The sequence below is a fragment of the Prionailurus bengalensis genome, chromosome C2, assembly GCF_016509475.1.
Source record: "Prionailurus bengalensis isolate Pbe53 chromosome C2, Fcat_Pben_1.1_paternal_pri, whole genome shotgun sequence".
Classification (NCBI taxonomy): Eukaryota; Metazoa; Chordata; class Mammalia; order Carnivora; family Felidae; genus Prionailurus; species Prionailurus bengalensis.
The window spans coordinates 79,506,938-79,531,133 of NC_057350.1; the positions used below are offsets into that span (position 1 = coordinate 79,506,938).

At 40.5% G+C, this 24,196-nt stretch overlaps 1 protein-coding gene and 1 long non-coding RNA gene across 10 annotated transcripts in view; both read right to left on the reverse strand.

Moving 5' to 3' along the window:
- Positions 1–359: 359 nt before the first annotated feature.
- Positions 360–10,284, reverse strand: LOC122491616. The gene is made up of 2 exons (XR_006299392.1): positions 1,124–10,284; positions 360–625 (listed from the first exon to the last, which is right to left on the reverse strand). It is a non-coding gene; the product is annotated as an uncharacterized LOC122491616 (long non-coding RNA).
- A 3,459-nt stretch (positions 10,285–13,743) lies between these two features.
- Positions 13,744–24,196, reverse strand: part of LOC122491615 (LIM domain containing preferred translocation partner in lipoma) — a 679,043-nt gene continuing 668,590 nt past the window's right edge. For all 9 annotated transcript variants that reach the window (XM_043594610.1, XM_043594613.1, XM_043594611.1 and 6 more), the window contains 2 exons: positions 19,828–19,948; positions 13,744–16,727 (listed from right to left, as the gene is read on the reverse strand). In XM_043594610.1, the coding sequence (XP_043450545.1) occupies positions 16,599–16,727; positions 19,828–19,948 (250 nt within the window). In that variant the 3' untranslated portion in view covers positions 13,744–16,598. The remainder of the gene's footprint in view (positions 16,728–19,827; positions 19,949–24,196) is intronic.

The window sequence follows — 24,196 nt, forward strand, 5'->3', positions numbered from 1 at the left end:
ACTCTCTTCCACATTATAAAAGTCGTCAGTATGACAGAACTGGACTCAAGATCCAGCCTTGTCATTAAATTATTTTGTGACCCTGGCTAAATCTCTTCCTGTCTCTGGGACTTTGTATTCCCTCACAAGATCAGAGTAAAAGTGCTCTTAGGGGTCTTTATGCTCTCAGCCTGTGAATAGGACAAACGAATGTATGTGTTGTTAGTGTTAGAGTACAGAGAGCAGAGGGGGACTGAGGAACAGAGAGCAAATTACATGAGAGAAATAGGGAAAGGGAAGACAAGATTACATGTTTTATGCCCTTCTTTGTTTACAACATTCGGGCAAGAAATTATGAATACCCCGAATCCCAGTGATTGTTTGTTTATTCAAAGACGTATCTTGTGTCTGGCACCTTTAAAAATGGTGGCCTCTTGCATGAAGGGTTCTGGCACCTGTGTCCTCAGATCCCTCAGCACTGGCAGACTGACACGTGATGCCGAAGAGATGAAACCCAAGGCCAAGTGGGAAAGAGAGGGGTGCAATTTTCTGAATTTTATGGAGGACTTTCATGTGCCCTCTAGTTCACCTCACTCTTAAGGTTTAGCAGACTGGGTGTCAGGGGTATTGGGGTCCTCCTGCAGACCTGTTGCTTAAATAAATGAAAAAAAATTCAGTGTATGCTCATGTTGGATTCTTAACTTTATGTCTTGCATTCTCATCTGTAAAATGAAGGTAAAAAATAATTCCAGATCTCAGAGTGGTTAAAAAAGGATATAATGAACAGTGAAAGTTTTGGAAATGCTAAATCATTCTCTGAGGTGTTGGAATCTTCCTTTCCTTTCCCCATAGTTCTTTGTATCCATATCTATCAGCTCTATTATAGACATCTCGAAAGCAGCAACTGTCTGATAACTACCTATATCCTTCAAGGTGCCTGGTAAAGAGCAGATTCTCAGTTGAAAAGTATGCATAGTACAGTAGGAGTGTGAAAAAGTCAGCTAGCATTGGTGGGAAGTGGAGACCTCCCTCCCCGCCCCAGCTCTAGGGACCCATTTGCTTGGACTCAGCTTTTAAGACAAAAAACTCTTTACTTGTAAGGTTAAGACACAGAGTGGTCAGGTAATTTTAGAACACATCCAACCTTAAGATCTTCCGTGCTGTTAGTGGAGGAGACTGGGTGCCTTCCTACTCTTGTCGGCATCATATTTGCTCTGAGAGGCATTCCCTTCTCAAAAGGCCATCTGGAAAGCAAATGATATAAAAAAACATCTCACAGCAAAAGGGGTCAGAAGAAAGGAAACAAGGATTATCCAGCTCACAAAAAAAATTCCACACAAAGACAAGTATATGTAATAAGTTTATTGGATTTCTAAATATAATAAAGGAGTTGCAGTTCTCTTACAGAAAAAAAGGAATATCATTTTCATATTTATTCTTATAGAGCATTGGAAAAACATAATTGAGAGAAAAAACAGATAGAAGGTAAATAGAGATATGTTTGAATATAATTGGATAATACATAAAGACAAAAAAAATTCCCAAATCACTTGCTTATAACAGGTTTCATTCTCTTATTTTCATAAGGAATCATGTGGGTTATTTTGGATAAGTCAGTGATGGTTCATGATGTAGTGGAGAAATGTGATTTGCTAAGAATAAAATAAGAAAGAGAAACCTATATTTTAGGAATACCATGGCTCTGTCAGTACCATACATGTGAAAAAAGACATACTCCCTATATGTTTTCCTGTGGCTTTCCCCAAGCCGGGGGATGTTATTCTGACTAGCAGCTGATCATGGTGGGGCTATGATGGACTTCCTGGGAAGTTCTTGCTCTTCGTAGATACATTTAGCATAGAGAAAACCTGGCCTCTCCCTGTCTCCCCCTTCTTTCTCTGTCCACTTATAAGTACCTTTAACATTTACACAAAACTATCCCTCATTGTCATGGTGAACAGGTTGAAACCTGGAGCAAAGCCATGTTGTCTCTTTCCCAGCCCATCTTGTTCCCGAGAAGAAAGCCCCCATATCCCAATACTTCCTCTGACATCACACAGAGATTCTTCCACTCTTACCTAGCACTACCATCTGATTCTCTAAAACATAGAAAATGACTAGTGTTGAAATTGGATAAGGTAAAAACAGAAAATGGACGTCAACAGGAAGAGTAGACATTTATAGTGACGAGTATCACTCTTTCTCCAAGGAGCCAACTGGTCTCATAAAATGATGACAGCTCAAGCAGAGTGGTCCACACTCGAGATTATGCAACAGTAATCTGTTCCAGCCTCATCCCTGGTTTATACAGGGGGGCTCCTTATATGGAAGGCAGAATGATGGCCGACTGCAGTGCCATGGAAACCACCTCCTATAGCTCATCCCCCTTTACTTCCTTTTGGTGAAAGTGGGTGGGGCAGGAGATAACTTTGCAACCAAGACGACGTCAAGAGCTCCCTTGGAGAAAGGCTAACTGGAAGCATCTCTCTTTCCCAAAGGAGAGGCGTATTCAAATGAACATGGAGCCAAATGACTTAGAAGGAAAGAGAGCGACTTGGCAAGTGTAATTTGCCAGCTGGTTGAGTCAGACGACACATTGAGAAAGATCTTTTTTGGAAGCACGTCCTCCCTTCAACCCTTTTTCCTAAAATCATGCACGGTCTACCTCGTCCCATTTATCCGGACCCTCTCCTACCACCACACCTGGATACGAATCCTTCATTCTAGGCTGTGCTGCTGCTCCGTCAGCAATATCTACAGTTGCAAGGCCAATGTCAGAACTACGGACACAAAAGCCACTCAATAACATATGCTACTCTTTTGGGGAGTCGAAGTAAAGACGCTCGAAGGATCTGGCAAGGGCACTTGGCCCCGTGAGCCTCCGAGCCTCACAGCCAAGACTTTTCTTTAGTGTTCACTGATGTTAGCCTGCGAGATAAAAGGAGAAGAAATGTGCTGACATTCTAAACCCACCAATGTTTAGTTTATAAAACACACATATGACACATATCCTAATACAGATCCTGGCCCTATTAATTCTCTTAAACAATGTTTTGGTTTTTTTTTCTTTCCTGATCAAATGTTCCAATTCCACACAGCATACACTCCCGTGAAGCAGAGTACAGGAGGCCTCAGCAGCACGCCATCCAGTGGGATATAAATATAAAGTGGCTGTATCAGCAAGGAATGCTCAGGGAATGTGTGTGCAGCCTGTTTCACGGTGCCACTCGAGAGGGGATATTGGAAATGAGTGACTTTCTTTCATTTGGCAAGCCTTCCTTATCTTAGCACCTACTCCTTTAGATGGTATGTTTTTGAAGGCTGCACGGTATGACTGGGTACCGTGTGTACATACATATGTAGGAATAACGTTTATGTTTCTCAGAATAGGCACTTTTTGAAGGCAGTAAATCTAAAAGTAAAGTTAATAGAGCCTATATTTAGTGCTCATCTTCTCACTTTGCTGATGTGTATGCTGAACAGAAGATCACAGATTTGAGTCAGTCTCGCAAAGAGGCCGGAGTCGGCAAATGGCTATATTCAGAGCTCGGGAAGTCTTGCCAACTCAACTGAAGCTGTTAAAAAGGCAGACTTGGAGAAGGTGCAATCGTTTTTCTCAAAGGTGACGGCACAGAAGGAGAAAAGCCTGTGACAAAGCCATGAAATAAAAGCTCGTGTGCGCAGCTCAGAGAGAATTACTATCCTCGGGCTCCACATCTCTATGTCACATCTCCTTCATGGCACAGATCTGCTACTCAGGGAAACCTTTCCCTTCCTTTTTTGGGGGCGTCTCATAATTGCACGTACTCCCAGCAGAGAAAGAGCCCCCAAATCTGTTAAACTGATGATAAACGTGAAGTTTACAAGACAACACAAACCAAGAAACAAAGTGATTCACTGCATAGGTATCCTGATAAAAGTTAACACTACATGCAGCTGTGAAAATTCCATATCTAAGCTGAAATTTTCACGGAAGGCACGTTAAATCACAAGATAATTTTATTCATGCTGAAGGATCAGACAATCAAGTGTCGTCTTTAATTCTGTTTGCTCTTTGATATGTTTCCTGAAAAAGAATGAGGGCATAATTCAGATTTTTTTTGGGGGGGGAGATATCCTGACTTTGTGTAATAAGGAAGTAATTCTTGCATAATTTGCTTTTCAGCTTTCCCAAGAGAATAAATGGGGAGTTAAAGGGAGAAAGTCATTTAAACGTGATTTTGCAACTACGTCACTATACATTTTGGTGACACGATTCAGTTTCCAGGGCCCTAGATCTCTTTCATCCAGGATACATCTCAGTTCTGGCATTTCAGTGGAGTAGAAGGCTGCGTGGTGTGCACATTTTCAATTTGCTACTTAGTGAGAGAGGTCTAAGGCACTTCAGCTCTTTCTGGCAATTTCTCCCTGATACACTGATGTACTTGGCATTCATCTAAGAACTAAGCAGAAGATATATAGGGTTAGTAAAATGCAAACACTGCCCAAATATCGGCTTGCCTTTTACCATTTGAAATTAAAATCAGACCATTTCTATTGTTGGCATTTAACTGATAAAAATCCCGTTTCCTGGGAAGTCTGTATTTGAAGGAATGAAACAAGTTGGCAGATACATCATAACCTGGCTATGCTATTCTGCTCCTTCTGACTTATAGTTCCTAAGTGATCATCAGCTGTCACCCACAGAGAAAAAGAGACGAGAAGGTATTGGATTTTACCCCCCTCTTTATATTTAAGTCTCCCAAGAAAGAAAAGAAAGGAGACGTGCATCCAAGAAAAACCAGCGCTCCTCTTTTTGCATTTTCTACACCAGTTCGGAAATGGAGTTAAGTAATTTGATGAGGAAAGACATTCCGACTTAATATTTGCTCCCTGATCACAAGAGGAAATGGAGTCAGGAGAGCAAGTGTTAGTCTCACATCTCGGCCTGAAGCAAGCAGGCACCTTCCGCCGTGGTAACATGATGCATCAATAGTAATGGCCCAGTAGTAGTCCTGACCCTTTTCCCCACGGATAGAAATGTAAAGAGAGAAATGCTTTCCCTTCCACCCTCACCTCCAATTGTCTTGGCATATTTTAAGAGAGAAAAGGATCCATAGAAAATCCAAAGAGCTTTGTCTTTTCCTTTTTGGCAGTCACAAAAATGGGTCTGGTCTAGGAATTATTAATTTCCTGGCCTCAAAAACCCAAGCGTTTTAAAATAAGATTTCTGAAGGATCAGCTCTCCTGGAAGATGTTTGTGTGTGCGTATGTGTGAGCCTGTGTGTGTGCATGTGCACAAGAGTGTGCTTGATGACAACAAGATTGTGTTTTCCCTACATGCGGGGGGACTGTATCATATGGAATGGAAGAAGGAAAAGTCTTAATATTTTCCTCGACAGTTTTCTTTACATTGTGTAAAGGGAACTCAGGGCTTGTGACTCCCTCGATTTTTTTGAAAGGGCCGCTTTTTCATCTTCACTGCCTCACTGTCCTTTTATTCCCGCTAATGACAAGTCACAGGCTCTACTCACGTGAGTCTCCACTCAGGCATATTCGCCTGGATAATTCTGGAGTCCGCCAAATGCTTCTTCTACTAATCCACTCCTGGGTGGTGCCAATCCATCTATCCTACAACAATTCGTCTCCACTCCTCCGGCCATAGCATTTATCAAAGCTCACAGGAAGGTGAGGCACCTTTACAGTCTCTGAATGTTGCCATTTCAACCAAGGTTATGCCCCCGCTGGCACGTCCTGTGTATTCCAGGTGTGAAGAGTGGAAAGGGGGGAGAGGCCATTGGTGATTTAACTTGGCCCTCATTAATCCCATGGAATAAGCAGATGGATGGTGAGACTGCCTTGATGGATGGAGGGAAAAGCCTAGAAAGTGTGTGAGAGAAGATCATTTTAAAGGTTTCCTACAGTAGATTTAACTCGGATGAAGAGAGAATATCTTTCAATCAGTTCACAGATTTTTAACTTTAAAGCCAAACAACTATGGTTGGAAATGGTTGGAAATAAAATGGTTGGAAATAAAAGCCCGAGAGCACGCATCCAAAGGCACATCTTCCTGAGAGATGAGGCTTAAGAAAAGGAACGGCTGGTTAGTTGTTGAGCTGCCAGGTAGAGCGGCTTCTAGAATGTACACGGAGGCTTCCAATTAAGTATCCTGGGAACAACACAATACGAAACTCCCTGGAATAAGCATACACAAATCACGAAACCACCAGAGCCTGGGAAGCCCTGTCTGTCAAATGGCAAAGACCAGATTCAGAGCCGCATTCAGTCCTGCAGCATCTGTTCCCAGACATTTCAAGGTCATGGGTGGGTTGGTTGGGAAATGCCCGATGCAGTGACATACACCGTGGGCCTCCGTAAATGCGAACTGATGGGGAGAATAATATGCATCGTTTGCCTCCAGCAGTCTCAGTCTCTGTGGGGCATAAATCCTAGCCCACAGGAGAGAGGCTTAAGGATCAAGTCACCTCTGCACTCTACTGCATTCTAAATGATCTGGTCTTGGTTGATATTCTGGACCTCACAGTTCCAGAGTTTTCCCCTTAATGTAAAGTAAACCAGCGGTCTCTGGGGAAATTTGCTGCAGTGTGCTTCGGTGCCACAGTTGTTTGCTCTTGGCGGTGGCCTTTCCCTACCGGCATCGTCACCACGCTGATAAGACAGAATATCCAGTAGTTTCCCACAAGATGACACAGACTGTGCACATGAGCTCTCAGCGATCGCAAGCACCACGGTGCCCACGTGGATCTGCGGCTTGAGGTCCAGAATGGCCTTTGAGAATTTCCCTGCGTGCCTTTGGACAGGGGGCACTTCAGTCTGTGCAGAGCACACCTCGTGCCCAGAGAGTGGCCACCGGGGCACTGGACTTCCAGACCTGGCTGTGTCCCCAGATCTGCCACTCACCAGCTGGATCGCTTTTGGCAAGTCACTTAACGATTCTGAGCCTCAGCTTTCTCTTCTAGGATAGGGCTATTAATAACCTTCCTCCCAGGGCTGTTTCATGTGTGAAAGCAGTTTGTAAGCTCTCTTAGGAATTATTATTTTAGAGCTCGGAAAGCCACCCCCAGGTCCTGCCCAGGAGACTCATGACAGGTTCTGCCAATAGGGCTAACTTGAAACTGGAGAGGAAAAGTACTGGAACTACATGGTTAAGCCAGGGCAACAATGAAAGAATTTATACGTTTCTACCTAAGAGCATAGTATAACCCCTTCCCCCAAGAATGATTTCTTTTGGCACAGAACAACTGGCCAGAAGTAAGAGTTTCAGTACAACCATGAACTTTTGCTTTGGACTTCTTCCTTTTTAGAAGTGGAGATCATGCACTGACATATTTCAACATTTTTTTATAAAAAAAATTTTTAAGTTTATTGATTTATTTTTGAGAGAGACAGAGAGGGCCTGAGTGGAGCAGGGAGGGAGAGAGAGAGAGAGAGAGAGAGAGAATCCCAAGCAGGCTCCGTACTGTCAGCACAGAGCCTGACATGGGGCTCGAGCTCACGAAACCATGAGATCATGACCTGGGCCGGAACCAAGAGTTGGATGCTTAGCCAACTGAATCACCCAGGAACCCCTGACATATTTCAACATTTTAAGGTCATTATCAGTAGGCTAGGTAACTGGATTGTACTGTTCATGGGTTGGTCACTGGGAAAGGGCATAACACTACGTAACAAGTGTCAGAGCAATTTGTGTTTTGAGTAAGAAAATAAAAACAACAAAAAAGTCATAAGCTCTAAAACCTGACCCTCAAAAAAATCCTTCAGACTATTTTTAAGGATGTTTAAAGGTTTTTATAATCTTTAGCTAAACATCAAAGTTTTTTTTTTTAAGTAATGTGTTGCCAAAACGAAAATAAGCATATTTGAAAGGAAAATGAAGGGAGGAAGAACATTTTATTATGTACTAAAGATTAGTTTTGTGTGGCACTCTGGAGAACATAATTCCCAAATCTCATTCTGCTTCAGAGTCAGGGGGAGCTTAGAACAAAATATGATGGGGGAAATGGAAGGCCCGAGAGCATGTTGATGCAGGTGATGCTTAAGCAGAGGCTGAATTATCACTTAGCAATTAATCTGCAAGGGAATTTTAACTTGTTTCGTACATAAGTGGAAGAGATGATGGTGGGGCCTTTCCAACTGTGGACCTAAAGGCAATAGGAAAATGAGCATGTCTTGCTTTTCTTCTCTTGCGAGGGTTCAAAAGACACATGTGTCTGCTCCAAGAGTAGAGTATCTACATTCCCTCTTCATACTGTAGGTGCTGGATTATATCTTGGCAGCTCATCCTATCTTTCAATTATAAAGAGACAAGATAGAAAATAACAGTTGAATTAGGCTTCCTCTATGCCTTTTACCTTTCCATTGACCCTGAATATCTGGGAGTTTTTTCACCTGTTAAGGAAATTCCAGAATCTGTACTACTTAAGGTAGAGGGTATTCTCTGAATATAGCCTGTGATTTTCTTCTGTTTCTAGTGACTTAAATATTCTTCCTTCAACGTCTACATCAAATCAAATGAATCAGTTCAAGATTTCATACCAAATTTCACTCCTTCATGAAGCCCTACTGATGCCACTGGGAAGAAGTGCCCTTCTCAGTTCAATATTCCTGAGTATATATTGAACCTGTTTGATCTTATTACAGCTGGACTGAATCAAAGTTATATGGGGGCTGATTCTCTTACAGTAATTATTAGATTCAGGAGATGATTAAGGGATGAAGGGGTTAGAAAGACAAAAGTAAAGAGAAATATGGACTCCTAAGGCTAGTTCTTAACTGATCATGTAGGGAAGCTGCTCACTTGGTTTAAAGTGCATCTCCAGATACAAACATTTGAGCACAGAAGGGAAGCCAATCTCAAAACCAGTCAGCCGGTAAATATTTGTATTGGACCTATAAAGTATCCATAACTCTATTTGCATCTTCAGCGTGGGAAAATGGACAAGAAATGTATTATTACCTAGAAGACAGAGACAAAGGGAAATGGTTACAGAGACTCTATGAACATTTATCAAGAAGTGGGAATCTCATGGATGGCATACACATTAGCTTGCTTCCTGTTTTCAGAATGACTTTGATTTTGGCTACCTCAAAAATAGTACAGGTGACAAAGTCATAAAAGGTTTGTTTTGTACACATAGGCGATCTAGTCTCATCTACCTTCCACACCCTCCTGGGTCTGAGTCCTTGGGGAAAATTTCCATAGTGAGCATCAGTTTCTTTTGGATGACTTCAATTCCATTTACTTTCAACCCCAAGAAAGTTTCAAGTAGACTGAAATAAAATTAGGAACTGTATTTGTCCAGTTGGCCAAAGGAGAAACAGAAGGGTGACCGGACTCGACACCATGTTCATAAATGGGAAAGAGTTGAAAGAGTTAGTGATATCTGTTCTCAAAGCAAAGATTGAGACATTAGTCTTGTTTTGCAAAGCCCCAGAGACAAATTTATATTCAGCATGAGGAAGAACTTTTGTAGTAAAGAGCTACCCTAATAGTAAAATGGACTGCTGTGAATAGTTCTACACACTGGCCAGGTCTTAAGATATGGGGTGGGGACTTGTTAGCAAAATAACAGAGGAGATTCAGGTCCTGAAAGGAAGCATGATTCTACATTTGTCTGGGAACACCACTGATGTTTGGGGTCAGCTATCACCCTTTATACTAGTATAGAATACAAGATGACATGGCAACACCTGTCTCATTCTTGGCAAACCATTGTACGTCTGGGGTTGAGAAGTGAATTAGAAGCTATATTCAATGCCAAGTTGGCTGAATGCATTACGTGGGTTTTAATAAGGCTTCTATTCAGGTAAATTAGTTAAATGCCTATCAGAGTTAGATGAATAAGGTTTTCTCTTGCCCCTAAGTGGATGAGTAGCTTGGAAAAATTTTTAAAAAGGCATATTGTAAGGAAAGATTAATGCAAATGTTTTAAATTATTACAAAGGAATTATCTATAGGACTCCTCCACTTTCTAGTATATATAACTTGGCTTGTAGAATATTAACTTTTGTTTATAACAAAGGCTGGAAATAGAGATGTATTACTGTGGTTAGAGACTGTGGATAAATTAAGTAACAGAAATAAAGAGAAAGATTTTAGTTACTTTTTTGTGTGTGATTTCAAGGGGGAAATATTCATGAATTTAATAAAAAGGCATCTTCCATACCACTTTCCACAAAATAAGCCACATGCATGCTGGACAACTAAAATAGTGTCTACAACTTTTTGCACAAAGGGGCAGGAAAGTAAAATAAAGGAGTGAGTGTTCTTTAAAGGAAAATAAACCGTATTATATATATATATATACATATATATATATGTGTATATATATATACATATACATATATATATATATATTTTTAAAGTTAGTTTTCTGTGTTTGCAACTAAAAAAAATGAAAGAGAGAAAACTAACATAAATCATTTATAGTTTGGCTGTTTAGGCATGAGGCACATTGCAGACAAGGGATGATTGGATTTAAACAAGAGAACCCTAGACCTAAAAATTCCTACTATTCTCATCAGGTAAGTATACTGGAAAGGTATAAAGTATTACATGTGTGAAAGCAGAGACTCTGAACGTTCAGAGAAGCTTAGGGTGCAGTGTGGTGTGCTTAAGAACATGTCAGAATATGTATCGCCATCTTTCAGGCTGAGAATGAGCTATGCCCCTCTCTTGGAGACAGACATGCATGATAAAGTCCTGGGGTAGCTACGATCATGTCATGGGACCTGGCAGCTGTTCTCATTTCACTTTCTCTGACAAGGGAAAAATATGGTTATCCATAGTGATTTTTAAATACCTCATAAACTTGGAAATATAAATATTTTGTTTAAACAGCTACAATTGCCGATCCCTAAAACCCCTCTGAAAGTTCTAGAGTTACACTTTGCATGAACTCTCCTGCCATCACTTTAATTGTAGACTGCCCCTTCTCTTAAATCCCTCCTTTACCTCCTGAACCCCATTCTTCTTGGGGACAGGTTAAAAAAAACAAAACAACTCTATTTCTGTATCCAAACAACATACCCGCTGAGACTTGGCACATTCATTTATGTACTGAATTAAATATGCATTATGTTTTACTTTCCTCATATGTGACCCTCTCAAAGAGGAAAATCAATGTCAATCCTGTGAAAGCTTATAGAAAGTGGAAGTGAAGCTAGAAACCAAAAGTGGAAATACATCCCTAGAATTATAAGCTTTTCCCAAACAAACTAAAAAAAAATGGGCACGGAGGGCGTATTTTTTCTTTTTATCAAAATTAGCCAGAGTTCAAAAGGATATCAGAGCCATATTTTAACAAAATGCTTTACTGAGAAACCCAGACTTGTTCCTCTCAGGTTGCTTTTTATAAACACATTTCAGACCTGTGATCTGTGCTCTAGAAACAACTCTGGCACTGACTACCCCCTGTAAAATACCGTGGTTCAACTATTAGGATGTAATATTATGCTCATAGGCAAAATGCTGATATGTGTAAAAATTCTGGAAGGATAATCATTTTTCCTTGCCATAAGGAAAATTACCAAGTTTCATTAGGAATAAAATAACATGCCACCACTTAAGAATATGACTATTTTGTTGGTCAAAATGCTTTGGATTTTTTTTTTTTTTAATTCTTAACCTAGTCTTAGAAAGATCACTTTCCATGTAGCTGAGAAAAGTAGGGCAGTCATAAATGAATTTGCCAAGAACTCTATGATCTGAGTCCCCGATGAAAACTCATTCAAATAAAACTGAAAGACTCTATTATCTCATCTCACTTTATGAATAAACACAATCTGGAAAATACACCCTTTTAAAGGAAGGATTTATGGATGCCATGCATATTTGACGGTAGCCTTCTTCCCTTAATATGATCCTAATTCTGTAAAGATCAGAATGTACTAATAGAATTTACTTATGGAAAGTCCAAGCACAATAACATTAATAGGTAGGATGAAAAGAAGGAAAGAATGTAAGAAAGAAATGCAGGAAGAAAAAAAGGAGGGAGAAGAGGAGGTAAAGAGGGAAAGAGGAAGAATTCTCACCAAACCATGGAGGTTTAATCAGATAATATTTTAAAGGTTTGAAATAATATGCATTAAGCTGTGCAGACAACAGTCTCTTGAGAAAAGCTTCATTCTCGTTATCTGTCATGAAAATAACGACCTGAAATGTCCACCGTGGTCCCATATTAATGACTCAGGACTCAAACTGTTCTCAACTTGTTCTGGCCACTATTAACTTAAAACAACAGACAAACCAAAACGCTATGATCATTACTAAAAGTGGATAGGCTGAATGGGTGGCGAAGGCTCAAACTGAAGTCGATCTTCACTATCTGACTAAAACCAGAGTTACGACCAAACATACTCCCTAACAACGTTCAAAACATCACCTTCTGGCATACACGTGTTTTAATTTAGGAATCTGTAAGGTACTTCCAAGAGACAGGGAGAAAAGAAATGCTATGAGAAGACCTTAAGATAAAGAGTTCACACTTCTCTGAATTTTGTGTTCCATTTTTGATGAGTGTATCTTGGAAACTTGGGACATTATTATTTATGTTACGGCCTCTCCAGTGGAATATTCATAGTAGTGTAATGAGGCTTTAACCAGAAGGCACACATACATGTTGCTCTCTGATTGTCTTCCATGAAAGTGCACCAAGAGAGCGGTCTCAGGAAAGGGACTTCAGGCACATTTTGCAGAGGTATATCTTTTTCAGCCTACTGATTTCCTACAGATGGCTAAAGCAGGGTATGGAACATGCTGTCATATTTCATTCATAACACACATGTACTGTAGCTCTAGGGAACAGATGGACAATCACTTGTTTAAACTACAAATGTGAAATACTAAGGTAGAATGGCAATATTTCTAGAAATGTATATGAGAAAAAGAAGCCTTTCCAAGCCAAGAGGAATGGTGAGAGGCTGTGAGGTTACATCAGTGTTTCCCTGATCTCCCTAGCAGCTGCCATAATTTCCCCGACACCCTTCAAAACTTGATAATGGAGGGATCAGGGGGCAGCCGACACAGATTTGACAAGAGAAGCCCAAACCATATCAAATAGAAATAACACTGTTATTCCTGGCTGGTTCACATTAATAGGATTTTTTACTAACTAGGAAAACTGTTCTAGGTTGTGTTTTCAGAGCCCTGTCTTTAGTCTATAAACCCTCTAGGATAGCCCCATTGTAAAAGTGCTCTCTTTCTCCCTCTGAACCCAAATAAAAATAGTTGGCTAAACATAGAGTTTTATACACTTTAAACATCACCATAAACATCTCTGCAGAATCTTTCGTGGTGAGGAAACAATGACAGTGTTGATAACTCTGCTGCATTAGCCAACAGACAGCCAATAAAGTAATTTTGATCAGAGAAGGTGCCCCTACAAAAGCCATTTGTCAATGACAGGAAAAAGAACTTGCATCTTTGAGCTACAGAGATGTCCAGCATCTCAAAGCCTTAATGCCTCATGTTGGGACACATGACTTTGTTTTGAGTTTTAAATGCAATTTTGCTTGCAAATGAGACCCCACATGGAGTCCGTATGAGCTAGGGATCCAGACAGTGAAGATACCTGATTTTGAAATGGTGTGCAGAGCCCGTGACATAGTGGGTTTCCCTCCCCCCTTCCATGTCTCTCATTATACGGAATTACCAAGTATTTGTGTTCTTGACCATTGTTTAAAGCCAGTATATTTTAACAAACTTTCTCTTAGAAACTCTAATTTTTCTATTATTTATGAATTTAAATAACAATCAAGACGACATATCAAAAGACAAAAGAATTATAATTGTTAAGGTAGTATGATCTTTCTATCTCTGTTATAGGCAAAATTTCACGTAACTAGAACAGTAAAGAGTGATTTGGCATTGTTTAAACCAAATGATTAATAGAAAAGACAAGAAAGCAATATAAATCATATAATTAAGAAATCCCGGAATAAAATATGTAGGATCCTTTCCTTAATATACCTTGTGAAAGAAAAGAAATCTAAATCTAAATATTTCTGCATATGTATGTGTGCACATTCATTATTATAAAAGTATAATAGGTCTATATTAAAAAGAGATTTACTTTAAAACTCTTTGGTAAAGATACTCTGAGGTTATGTGATAAAAATGTACTATAAAGATTGAAAGCAAGCAGTATTCTGGCAATGCCACAGTGATGGGTCTGTGACAGCATTTTCTTATAACTCTCTCTCTTTTTAAAATGTTTTGGCTTGTAAACATTTAGTTACATAAGGACTTAAATGTAGCAAACAAGTAGAATGTTATTGCATCTTTATAGCATAAATATTTCATAAATTTTCCTCTTTTGGCAAAATTTATAATAATATGACTGCACTTCAAGAGATAACATCCATCTCTCAATAAATTGGGCTTTTGGCCTAAACACAATTTCCCCCAAGTATTTCATAGACAACAAATTGCTGGAGCAATTCAAGCAGATTGTATTCTCTCTCCAACTGCCTAACACTCAGTGCTCTTTGAGATCATCAGCATGGTCTGATCTTGAACTTGGAAGACAGAAATTCAGAGATACAGTCACTATTGTATCCTAAAATTCACATGCTGCCCAAAATGAATCCCATTGTATTTCACATTAAGAAACATATAAAAGACCAATGACAAGAGTAGCAAAGTAGGGAAAGGACAAAGTTTTCTGGGAAAACCGTGGAAAGCCATAACGTCGGCAGTTCTAACACAAAACTATTGGGTGAGCAAGGCGAATGAGCCGCAAATTAACTTAGATGAAGCTAAGGACCAAAGGCTTAAGAATTTCTTATTGAAAACAAGAAAATAAAACCAGTTTTACAATTATTTCTACTAAAGTAAAATAAATGTAATTGGAATTCCTGAGGCATGGGTTATAATTTAAAACATGCACAAATAATTTTTCATTTATGTTCTGAGTGTTAAAAATTAAAATAAAAGTCAGACTAGAAAATTGACTTTATCACTTTATAATCAGGAGAAAGCTATTTGTGGAATCAGGGACGGGTGCACAAGGGAATGGATCTGTATCTGTTATATTTGATTTCTTAAGCTGGTGTCACGTATACAGGGATTCATTATATTATTATTTATTCTTTTGTGTATATTTAAAATACTTCATAACTTAAAAGTATATACTTGTGGAAGACTTGAAGAAACGTTTAAGAAATCTCAATCCAAAATACTTGACTAGTTTACAAATGGCAACCTGCCATTATTAAGATGGGCATCTCTCTTTAAAAGAAACGAGTTAGAACCCAAAAGAATGGTTCTGCAGTTGGCAAGCAAGCATTTCAATGCCCAGCAAGAGTTTGAATAAAGATTCCAGGCAGAGACTTTGCATATTTTTAGCTCAGAAAGGCAATTTTTTTTTCAGCGATTGTCTGAAAGTGTGGTGTAAATGTCACATCGATGATATGAAAATGTCTCCTGCAATATGTAATTGGATTTATAGCAGGATTACAAGAGTAATGAAACTGTGGTTTCACAATCTTTTCAAGCTTTCCTGTCTTTTTAAAAGTAAACTAAACAAACTACACGATTTTATTATGTGTGCTCTGATTTGCAGTTGTCAGGCAAAAAGGACCTGGGCCTGGGGGAAAAAAGGAAGAATATGAACAGTTCTTTTATAAGCAATATTCCTCCTGGAAAAACTCAACTTTGGTAGTTGTGTTTGGATATTATAAAGAAACAAACAAACAACACAGCAATATTTCTCAGATGAAAAGTGGGATGGTTTTGGAAGTGTTATGTTCTATAGAAAACAAAATTTGTCTGTATTATTATGTCTAGGTAGCATGGAAAAGGAAACTCTTAAGATAATATTGTGAGATAATAATAGGCTTTTCAAACATACCCCCCCCCAATTTTTTCCCCAGTATATCCCACCCGTAATTCCCTCAGAAAAAAATTGAAGTTTGGATCTCACCAATAACTGTTTTCAAATGAGCCCTGAGCACCAAAATCACTATAGACTTTGAATTTCCAATCAAATTTGGTTGCAAATTCAGTAGGCGCTTGTTTTAAACTATGTCATTTACAGCTTAAATTCTTTGTTGCCTAACATATACATTGCACACTTTTACCCCCCACCCCCCCACCCCAAGGGACATGACCGGTTTAGAGCAACAGAAAGATGTACTTTTCCAATACACACAGAAAGAATGGCTGTCCTTTATGATCACAGGCAATGTGGAAGTGATAGGATGAGACCTTCAAGCCTAAAAGCACCTGTGAGTTGGCAGACTCACCCAGGAAAAAACTGTGTGACAGCAAATACCACACTAAAAAAGCCATTCAACCAGATGAAAAGTGAGACAAACATAGGGATTAAAAGTTACAGGAATGCAGAAGTGAATGGGATGGAGTATAATCCGTGCAAAAATGTGGAAGTCCTTGGGAACAAAGGCCCATCAAGGTCCTACATGATTAAATGTGAAATGTGTATTTGGTGAGAACTTAAAAAAAAAAATCTCATAATCTATGTGTTTCTAAAGAAAGGTTAATATTAGACGAAGAACAGAGACCATCCCACGGTTTGATTGCCTTTCCTGTATTTTTCCCATGTCTTTTCTTATCTTGTTTCTTGTGTTTCATTCTTCTCAGTGCCACCAACTAACTGAACTTAAAGGTCAGTGCTGGCCTTGGCCGTCAGCACCCTAATGCGGGCGGAGTTGCAGGTCTTGCAGAGGATGTGTCCATCCAGAGGGTAGCAGCCTTGGTTATCTCCTTCAGACAGGAGACCACCACAATCCTGGAAAGATAGATGGAAAGGATGTAAGTGAAAATGGCAACTGTGTACGTGAAGGCTAAATTCCTTAGCTTTCCATTCAAGGCCTCCCTCCATAATGTGGCCGTTTCCTGCCTTTCCTCTTCATACACCGCAGGCCCCCTCCAAGCCTTCCCTGGGATACAACATAATGTCTTGAATGAAACTGAACAAGAGATTGGGGACATAAAGACAAACAGTAAAATGACCCCCCTTCTCCGATTACCTAATAGGAAACGCGAGTCCCAGAAGAGAAGTATACCAGGGTCTGGGTGCCCAAGTAGTAGTTTTGTTCTCCTCTCCCAAGCAACAAAAACAGCAACAACAAGGACAAGAGAAAATAAAACAAGGGTAGATCCCCAACCACTGAGTCATCTTGACCTTTAAGCATTAGTCTAAGGATCTCTCAAAAGGAATACACAGGTGCAGGGACAGAACTCCTTGGCAGTTGGTGGGGAGAAGCCAAGCTGCAGAGTGCCTCCTTCCAAGAAGACGGGCCAGCAACAGTACTACTGTCCTCAGCACCTCTGCAGCTCCATTTGGGAAAGCGTTATTCAAGAGTCAAATATTGGCCCTTACCTTTGGAGAAAATGGAAGTTTCTCTGAAAAGAAAAATACAATACTTCATCTGGTGGTGGGTGCCCTTGCTAACTTCAGTAGAAACTCTTCTAAAAGGCTAGAAGTGCCGCATGCTCAGCTTTTGCTGTCCACTATGACAGCAAGGAGGTCACAGGGGCTCATGTCTACATTTGAATGCCAGTAAAATTTAAGTTTAGAAGGAGTATCGCCCACAACACAACAGCAGCAGCAGCAGCAGTGGCAGCAGGAGGCAGGCTCCCCAGAGGGCTGGCTTTGCCAAAATGAGCAAGCGGATATTCCGCAGTTCTAGAGGCATTCCGGAAACTGAATAATGGAATTAAATGAACTCTTTGCATCTCAAAAAAGAAAGGACGTGTCATAAGTGACATGGCTGTAAGCATTTAATGAGCAGACATCTATGATCACCTGAAAACCCTGAAGAGCCTGAAGTCAACCACAGTGTTGGAACCATTCATGGTTCTTAGAACCAAAAGGGGCCATATGGGCATCCAGTCCAACCTCCTCGTTTTTATAGATGGGGAAGTGAGAGCAGAGAGGGAAGCGATTGGTCCAGTATCATGAAGCATCTGTGACAGGGCTAGAACTGTGGTTTGCCCTCTCCTTATTTACTGTTCCTTTTATAGTACTGTTTTAAAAATTCATAGGAACTGGAGGGTATTACGCTAAGTGAAATAAGTCAGGTCAGAAAAAGACAGATATCATATGTTTTCACTCATGTGTGGAATTTGAGAAACTTACCAGAAGACCATGGGGGAAGGGAAGGGGAAAACATTGTTTCAAACAGAGAGGGAGGCAAACCGGTAAGAGACTCTTAAATACAGAGAACAAACTGAGAGTTGATGGGGGAAGGGGGGGAGGGGGAAAATGGGTGATCAGCATTGAGGAGGCCACTTGTTGGCATGGGTGTTGTATGTAAGCAAAGAATCACGGGAATCTATTCCCGAAACCAAGAGCACACTGTATACACTGTATGTTAGCTAACTTGAGAATATATTATATTAAACAAATAAATAAAGATAAAATAAATAAATAAATAAGTTTATAGGATTTCAAAGCAAACTTAATTTGTACTGCTGTCATTTAATCTGAAAGGAGAAAAGGCACAGATTTCATGCAACTCTTGGCACAAAAAACAAAACCATCAGAGGTCAAAGCCTATTTGTATGTATAGCAAGTGTGTGAGCAATGTTGAAAGAGCTTTCCTTCTTTGCGCCTCAGTTTCTCCATCTGTGAAATGACTTCTAAGGCATCTATAAGCTCTTTCACACTTAGGATTCAGGTCAGTTTTAAGGCTGGAGGTTGCTGTTCCTCTGTAGTCATAAAATCTGGTGTAAAAGCTGGTAGTTTATTATCTTTTTCTTAATTATTATTATCTTTTCTTATGTCAAGGGAAGAGAGCTATATGGAACTTGGGCTCTAGGGCAAAATAAAGAACCCCACATAAATCAGGTGGTTAGCTACAGCTAAAGCAGTGAGTGTGGAATAAATGTAGTCCCAGAGAGCCAGAGACAGTCCCCCAGCCCTCCTGACCCCACCAGCCCCTTAGTCTTTGGAAGGTCACCTAGTGGGACTAGATGAACCAGTGATGGGAGGGTGTGGCAATAGGCAGTTCATACTCTCCCTACAGAGAGAAGAGAGAGCTGCTAACTACTGCCCTCCAACCTGGATTACAGGCCTCTTGTACGTATTCCCACAGCACCTGTGCATACTTCCCCTGGAGCTCTTAGCAGCCGCCTGACCTCCTGTCTTATGTGCATAGTCAATGCCTGCTAACTCAACCAGTCTCCATGACTTTGAGCATCAAGTTCCAACCCCTTGGAGAGGAGTGAGATCTTAACTTTCTCAATGGCTGAGAATGGATCTCCATCCCATAGGAGTATCAGAGTCACAGTTAAAAACACATTATAGGGGCGCCTGGGTGGTTCAGTCGGTTTAGCGTCCGACTTCGGCTCAGGTCATGAGCTCATGGTTTGTGAGTTCGAGCCCCATGTCAGGCTCTGTGCTGACAGCTCAGAGCCTGCAGCCTCCTTCAGATTCTGTGTCTCCTCCTCTCTCTGCCCAGCTCATGCTCTGTCTCTCTCTGCCTCTCAATAATAAAATAAACGTTAAAAAAATAAAAAAAAAACCTCATTATAACAATGACAATAATAGTAACAAGAATACCATTTCCTACTAATTTAGCACTTTGTGGTTTATGATTCTTTAACATACAGTTTTGTATTTTAGTGGCACAGCCATATTTGGGGAGGTGAATAAGAATTTGAGCCCTTTTTACAGGTGGGAAAATTGAGAGTGAGAGGTAAAGTGACTTATCCAGGGTCACCAGGATTAAATGAAAGCGTAAGATCTAAAACCCAAGTCCTATGAACACAGGTACCAGGGGTTTTCCCCAGATTGAATAACTGCTGTTTGTGAAAACCTATTTCCCTTGGGCCTTGCAGCACCTGCCATGCACTGACAGGGTGTGGGGGTGCTGACCACAGACCTCACACCGGTAGCAATGAACATGGAAATCGCGATCCAGAGCCACAATCCGGACAGTCTCCTCCTGGCCCGGGGCCGGCATGATAGGCTCTTTGCACACAGAACATCGGGGGGCAAATTTCCTGAAAATGGAGACAACAGTTCTGGTTAGACATTGAGCATAGACACTGACAAACAGGTGAGACCCACAAGTGGAAAGATGAGGGGTAGGTAAAGAGTCAGGACCTCTGCTCTGTCATCTTGCATGACCTTGAGCAAATCACGATCCTTTTCTGGGTCTGTTCCCTCGGCTATAAAATCAGGGACTTAGACTCAGTGACTTTTGAGGTCCTTCTAGATCATAAAGTGAGATTTCGTGAGGCTGGGGAGTGAGTGTATACAATCCTTATGGATGAAGAGCATCTAGAAGCTATTGGTCACATGGTATGTGACATAGAATTCACTTGTGCATAGACTGCAAACACAAATCCTGGGTTAGGGCAGGGTCCTGGCGGCCCTTACTATGTTTTCTTTTCCTTGACCTCATCTTGTTTGACTTTCACTTCTAGACCTTATATGTACTCCCCAGGCCCTCCACAAATATTCTGAGGTTGGTAGCTGTGTCATTCCCATTTATTAGAGCCTCTTTCTTTTATACTAATTTCTACGAATTAACACAAGAAACCTCGACCACATATCTTTTCAAAACAGCAGAAGTTAGCGACCTGAAATACACCAAACTTGCTATGACCAAGCGTGTACTTCTGACATTTCGATTGTGTTAAACTCTTGTTTGAAAAGGAAAAAGTTAAAAAGCTGTCAAGTTCTTTATTCTTCAGAGGGTTTTAGCACTTCCAAAAGGTATGAACACTTATACATATAGAGACACATATATGTGTGTTTTTGAGGTTAACTGTTAGTGAGGAATTTTAACATTTCCTAATCTCTTAACATTCCTGAATGTGACCGATGGCCCTAAAATTTTTTTCTCAGAGCAGATTAAGAGGCTGCAAATATAGGCTGTGCATTCATCCCTATCTCCTGGAAATTAGGGGTAGCATTTGGGAAGGTGTGAAATAGGACATGATTTGAAATGGCCACGGATAAAAGCTGATAGAGGTAAAAAAAAAAAAAAAAAGGACAAACAGACTGCACAACTCAGTTTTTTCATGGTAATGGTTTTAAGATTAATGATGTTAAAATTTATCTATTTGTAGTGAGACTTAAAAAGAAATAATGATAGTAATCTAATACTTTGCAGAGCACTTTATGGTTGTCAAAGCATTTTTACATACATTATACTCTATATGTACATATTAATTTTCTTGGCAGCAGCCAAAAGGCATCTGTATGGCTGCAATCTAAATAAATATGAATTAAGCAGCAGATCAATTGATTGCTCTGAAAGAAAAATTAAAAGGATCAGGGTACAACTGCAGCAGTAATCAGGGTTGTTATAATTGGCATTTTATGCAAGAAGTTTACACTCAGTGGTAAAAAAAAAAAAGAAAAAGAAAAAGGAAAAAAAGACTGCTTTGGACTACCTGATTATTTTTGCATCTGGGTCATCAGTAGTGAAATAAGCAGGCTTCTGGAATCCGCTGTAGAATTTCCTTTCCCCAAGCCCATCGGGACTGTAAATTCTGTGGGGTCAGAAGTCTATCTTTTCTATCATTGAACTGCGCGCCTGCCCCTATTTCCTCAAGTAGAATTACTTCTCTAAGATAAAATATCTTTCCCTGAATTTGCCTATTTTAGTAGTGATTATTTGCACATCTTCGGGGATCGCTCTACTGTAAGCTTCCAGCTGGCAGGTTCTGCTCAGTCTCTGAATCTCCAGAAACAACTTCTGTGACCAGGGCAGACAGTAGAATTTCAGGCTACCACTCATAAAATGAAGTGTCTGCCATTTTGCTCTATAAAAAGATGTGACTTGGACCTTTATGTTCAATCTTAAAGTCCTTCCTCTTTGGAAAGGCATAAATTGTGTTCTCGCTGAGTAAGGATTCCTTCCTACCAATTGGCCTCATTTCCATGATGGGAAAAAACAAAGGGAAGACAGGAAGTGGTTTCACAGTCCCCACAGTGTTCCTTGGCCTGCATTTTAAAGACTGTTCTAAATCCCAGGTGGTCTGTTTCAAAGCTCAGCTCACTCAGCAGATAATAATAATAATAATAATAATAATAATAATAAAAGTAAATTTGATAAAAAACACTTTTGATGGCTCATATGGCTACCATATATTGTGTGCTTATTAAGTGCCAAGTATTGTTAAGCTCTCTGCACACTTGACCTCGTGTTTTTACTGACAACAACATTATGAAGAAATAGTTTTTATCATTTCTGCTTCATAGCCACAGAAGCCAAGGCTCAGGGAAGGACAGTCTTAATCATCTTGTGTCCTGGCACATTTCTGGCAATCAACAAATGGATGCTGATTAAACAAATAAATGGATGAGTGTAATGTCTCTGATAAGAAAGCACAGATAGTGAAATAAAGGCTCAACACAATGAAAGGTCAGTTAAATAAACCTGCTTTTCAGAGCTCACTGTCCTGGCACTGGGAATACAGAAATAAACTAGGACTCCTGCAGCCAGACTGGTGAGGGAGTTCTATCTATTTCTGCATTTGTTCTATTAGGTGCGATATACATATCCTGCCAAATTGCAAAAATGATTCAAGGTGGTAAGTGTAAAATTGTGTGTGTGTGTGTGTGTGTGTTCTTTATTACTAATCAGGCTGTGTATGTACTAGCTATAGCTGATTTACAAAACTCTGCAGAACACAGAGAGGAAGATACAAATTCAAACAGGGGGACAGGGGAGGGTTGAGGTCAGGGAAGTCTTCTCAGAGGAGGTGGTAATTGAGTTGGACCTTGAATGAAGGCCATTTAGGTGAAATGGGAAAGTGTGTGTGTGTGTGTGTGTGTGTGTGTGTGTGTGTGTTGAAGGTGAGGGTGGACACAGTCAGTTTGCCAGGGAACTGGTTTGAACAGTCATCTGAAATAGGAAGAGTTGCTACCCAATAGGATAGAGGACTTGGGCTAGCATTGACTGGAGGTGGTTATGCAGGGGATGGCCCATTGACAAAGCCTTACAAATAGTGTTTGGGAAGCTTGTTACTCAAAGTGCTGTCCAAGACGATCGGGGAGATTGTCAGAAATTTGGAATTGGGAGGTCCCACCTCAGACCTACTGAATTATAATTTGCAGTTTAACAAGATCCCTAGGTGACTTGCAAGCACATTAACATTTGGGCAGTACCAGTTTAGAAGACAGGATGCTAAGAAGGCGAGATCAATCCCTTCTCATGGGCCTTCCGTATCTCGCTTCCACTCTCAGGCTGCTCTAGTTACAGCCAAGCAAATCTTCCTTGAATGTAGAGACGCCCTTCCCCACTTCACCCCTTCTTTATTTCCTGAGTGGTTCCTGCTGTCAGGAATTTCTATTTCTCACTTAAAATACTTTTCAGATTCTGCTTCCAGAAGCCTACCCAGATCCTGGGGCCAAGTAATCTCGGACTCTGCCAGTTCAAGCCTTCGCCTGTGCCTGTCTCATCGTGTCTGGCCCCTTCTGCCTGATATCACACATACTCTGCACTTACTCCCTCCCCTCCTTCTGGCAAGCTCCTTGCTGACAGGGGTTTTTCTCGGTGTGTCTGTGCATTTTCTACTCAGGCAGCTTCTCTCCTTGTATCTCTCTCCTTTAGCACGGAGCACCCAGAGGGCTCTCTGCAGATGTGGCTCGACTGAATTGAAAGAGATTTCCTAAAAGCTTTCCTTCCTAAAAGACCAAGTCCAAGGCCCCCCAAAACAGTCTGCAAAAGAAGGCTGTTTCCCGCTCTGTACCCTCTCGTTTGCCTTGCAATGCCCACCCTGGGTGAGGCTTTTAGCTGCTTTGTGTTCTAGTACTTTGAAGGCTCAGAAACAGGGTTCTGTAAAATTTCTCTTATTTTTCTTTGGGAAATCATGAAAAGATCAAGCTTCCCCCCCTACATACCTGCCAATCATGCAGACAACATTATTTAGAAAAATAATTTGTGTTTTAACATGCCATGGAATTAGTGGTGGAGGGGGAGAGATGGGGGCTGGAGATGGTTTTTGCCTTTTAGCTGCTCAAGTCTGCTTGTCTGGAGTGTTCAGACCCACACACTTATGTCACCAGTCCCAAGTCTCTAATTATGCTCCTCACTCTTAGAAATGAAAGATAAATGGCATAGATATAAACTTCCATTTGTCAGAATTGATTTCCTGTTTTAATTGGGGGGTGTAATAGATCCGTCTTTTCCAGCAACAGAAACATGTGTGCTCTGATTACATCTATCAGTCTTGGATTCAGGGAAGTCTAAGAAAGGAGGCACACAGTGACAGAAACACACTCCCCGTTGGTAT